The sequence below is a fragment of the Chaetura pelagica genome, unplaced genomic scaffold, assembly GCF_000747805.2.
Source record: "Chaetura pelagica isolate M959 unplaced genomic scaffold, ChaPel_1.0 scaffold47, whole genome shotgun sequence".
Lineage (NCBI taxonomy): Eukaryota > Metazoa > Chordata > Aves > Apodiformes > Apodidae > Chaetura > Chaetura pelagica.
The window spans coordinates 1,536,861-1,540,398 of NW_009954140.1; the positions used below are offsets into that span (position 1 = coordinate 1,536,861).

General features: G+C 42.2%; 1 protein-coding gene across 1 annotated transcript; it reads left to right on the forward strand.

Annotated features, from left to right (window-relative positions):
- Nucleotides 1-6: 6 nt before the first annotated feature.
- Nucleotides 7-2,087, forward strand: LOC104393203 (nucleoside diphosphate kinase). Its single transcript, XM_010002680.1, has 4 exons — nucleotides 7-178; nucleotides 717-818; nucleotides 1,323-1,435; nucleotides 1,838-2,087. The coding sequence occupies exons 1-4, from the start codon at nucleotides 50-52 to the stop codon at nucleotides 1,953-1,955; spliced, it is 462 nt and encodes a 153-aa protein (XP_010000982.1). The 5' UTR covers nucleotides 7-49; the 3' UTR covers nucleotides 1,956-2,087.
- Nucleotides 2,088-3,538: the final 1,451 nt, after the last annotated feature.

The window sequence follows — 3,538 nt, forward strand, 5'->3', positions numbered from 1 at the left end:
GGCGGCGGGGCCCGCGCTCAGCCCCGCCTGCCCCCCTGCCCGCAGCAACATGCCTTCCAACTGCGAGCGCACCTTCATCGCCATCAAGCCCGACGGCGTCCAGCGGGGGCTGGTGGGAGAGATCATCAAGCGGTTCGAGCAGAAAGGCTTCCGGCTGGTGGGCATGAAGTTCGTGCAGGTAAAGGAACCGCCCCCGCCGCGGCTCTGCCCTCAGCGCTTTCCCCTCGCCCGCTAGAATAGGTACTTCGGTGGGGAGCTCTTCCTGCGCGGCTTTCCCGGCATCAGCCGGGAATCTGACGCCGAGTTGGCACGGCAGCCCCGTCACACAGCAGGCCCAGCCTCGTCCAGCCCAAACCCTTCATCCCCGCCCTTTCCCAAAGAAACAGCGTTTGCTCAAATGGCTTAATGGCAGACTAATTGATTGAGCCGAAATGACCTTGACTGAAAGGTCGTATCAAGTCACATCAGCCAGACATAACACGTTCAGCTTACAGCTGAGGGCTGCCAGAATGCTAAGAAATAATTCTGAGAGCTCCCAACGCTGACACAAAGGCAGTTGGTGCGTTGTGAGCACTGGGAGCTGTCACTGAAACCCACAACAGCATTGCAGGGACTGCCAGTAATATCAGAGTCCAGTCACCGGTGCTGTAGTCTGACACTTGTAACACCTTTTGTGGTATATTGTGCTACTTAATGTTACATCTGCCCTTTTAAAGGCCTCTGAAGACCTTCTCAAACAACATTACATTGACCTGAAAGACCGACCTTTCTTCCCTGGTTTGGTTAAGTACATGAGCTCTGGACCTGTTGTGGCCATGGTGAGTGGCTTGCTTTTCCTTTAAGACTATCTTGAATGTCTTTGTCTCACTCTGTAAATAATTTACAGAAACACTTCTTCAGACCACCCATTTCTGATAGTGGCAAAAGAAATCCAAAATTAAGACAATCAGGAATGAATTAACAAGAAGGAAAGTGTGCACATAGAAAATGCATATTAAAATGCTTAGCATTAATTAAGCAAAATTCCTGAAAGCCAGTCTACTGCATCAAAGAACCTTTTGCTTTTGGCTAAAAAGGTCTGAGGCTTGGTCAAGTATCCCTTTTATTAAGAGTGATTTCTAAGGACTTCTAGTGTATGTACTGGTTTGTTGGGTTTTTTTATCTTGGTCTTTTCATGCCTAAGAAACAATCTGGGCCAGGTTAATTTTTGTGGTGGAAGAGCCCTTGTTTCTTTACAAAGTGTAAGTTACTATCTAAGACTAATCTTTGGTATTTTGTGTAACCATGAATTAATAGGATTTGTTTCTCTTTTTCTCCTTAAGGTATGGGAAGGACTCAACGTGGTTAAAACTGGGAGAGTAATGCTTGGGGAAACAAACCCTGCAGACTCTAAGCCTGGTACTATCCGTGGTGACTTCTGCATTCAAGTAGGAAGGTTTGTGCCCAGCCTTTTTATCAGTAGAGATTAAAAACCTCAGTGTTGGTAGTCTTTTACTCTAAGTCAAAGTTGTTGGTAGATACCCTAGTCTGATGGTATTTTATTTGCAGGTCACAATCCATAACTGCTACCTAAAAAACAGCTTGGTACAAAACTTGACTTTTTTGACACCCAGCTCCTCATCAGAGCTTCATGTAAGATCAGGCAGAGTCAGTGGTGGTTGTAGTCAAGTAGCCCTAGTCCCCCTGCTAGGCTTAATTAGCTCCTACAGTAGGGTATTTGAATACCTCACCTGAAGTAGTCATGCAGCTCTAGATGCTTCATCCAAATTTTTGCAGAGAGAATTACTGTATTGCTGCAAGTGTTTTTATATGAAACAAGGTTTGTCTCTTTCCCCAGGAACATCATCCATGGCAGTGACTCCGTGGAAAGCGCGCAGAAGGAGATCAACCTGTGGTTCAAACCTGCTGAGCTCATCGACTTCAAGTCTTGTGCACATGATTGGATCTATGAATGAAATGAGTTTCCACAAGGATTTGTGCCTTCTAAACATATCATCTCATTCCAGCTATTGACCTGGGAGCAATTATCACCACGGTTATCTTAGTCATTTTTCAGCACTGTTAAATAAACGGATGATATGAAGTAATTGCTTGTGGTGCATTCCCTTCACTTGGGTATTCAGCATTTTCCTCTTGTAGAAGGAATGGTTAACACAAATGTCCCTGGACCAGTATATCAGAAAAAAAATTGGTTGGCTTCTTCTCATTACAAAGTTGCTTTGCAGGCCATTGAAGCACATTCCAGTGGCTGTGCCAAGGCAACTTGCAGAGGGAGAGCTGAAGGGATGCTGAGGCTGCTTCCCAGGTAGCAGACCTGAACTAGAATGAACATGTGGCACTATCCCTGACAGAATTTCTCTCCCTACACAACTATTAATACCAACTGAAATACAAGGCCAAGTGCTCTGCTTATCTAATGCCATCATCTCATATTACTTGTGCTTGGAGGCTCTCATGCTTTATTTGTGCTTAGTAACATACCCAGTTACTTCAAACATTAATGGCTTCTCAGACCCTGGGTATTTTAGTTTGCATTTTCTTAGGGAAGGAACAAGCTGGAATGCATTTAAGTATGTGCCTTTTAAACAAAACAACCACTCTTCAGGAAAAAAAAGGCTTTTTATAATTTTTATTTTGTGTAAAAAAAGGCAAATTTAGTGAATTATTTTCATCTTGTACACAAAGTTATAATTTTAATGCTTTTCACATCCATGCTGAAAATCTGCAGTCTCGTAAAAATGAAAGTAACATTGATTTCTCCAAAAGCATTTTTTCACTTGGTTATGTACATTGCATGAGAAAGCTTTAAATACTCTCTCATCGACCACACAAATTACCAAGAAAATAAAAGATTAAATTTGTACAGATATTGATCTTATATATCAAATACATACAGAAATGATGTAAAAACCCTATTTGTTTAATTCTGATTCCCGCCCCAACATTTTCCCAGGGGCCAAAGCTGATGCCTTTCTTGTATAAACAGCTGTGGCTTTGTTTTAAATACGAAAATTAAAAGGAAGAAAAATTCAGTTTAAATCACAGTTTTTTAAAATCCCTTCCCCATAAAGGATTGTTACCAAATATATTAGCACCATCGTACAAATATTAACAGGAGAGGGTATTCACATCACATAAAACAACAATAAAAAAACAAACAAACACTGAAACCCGTGTTAGTATCCGTAGAACAAGGAATTGATAACTGCTTTAGCTTCCCTCAGATGCAGCAAGGAAAAGGTTAAAGAGTTGTATTTAAACTAACATAAAATCAAAGAACAGCAGTAAGATTTTTAGCAAGAAGAGGGGCAGCTGCAAAGGAAGGTATGGAACTTGTGCTACCCTATGGTTATGAAACCTGCTATGCCAAATACTGAAATGAGCTTGACCCCACTGAAGATGTCAGATGTCCAACACTTTGCTGCTCTTTTAGTCAAGTAACATGGCTTAGAGTAGAGAGGTAAAAAGACCTAGAGCCACGTTCTAACAAATGTTTCACAAAGGCAGTGAAGCCTATACTAGGGATACCATGGTCAGC

Bases quoted from the DNA above. Each gene is read 5' to 3' on its own strand.
- LOC104393203 (XM_010002680.1), top strand. From the start codon at position 50: ATGCCTTCCAACTGCGAGCGCACCTTCATCGCCATCAAGCCCGACGGC. The intron at 179-716 runs GTAAAGGAACCG...GCCCTTTTAAAG, and splicing joins TGGGCATGAAGTTCGTGCAG to GCCTCTGAAGACCTTCTCAA. The intron at 1,436-1,837 runs GTTTGTGCCCAG...CTCTTTCCCCAG, and splicing joins TTCTGCATTCAAGTAGGAAG to GAACATCATCCATGGCAGTG.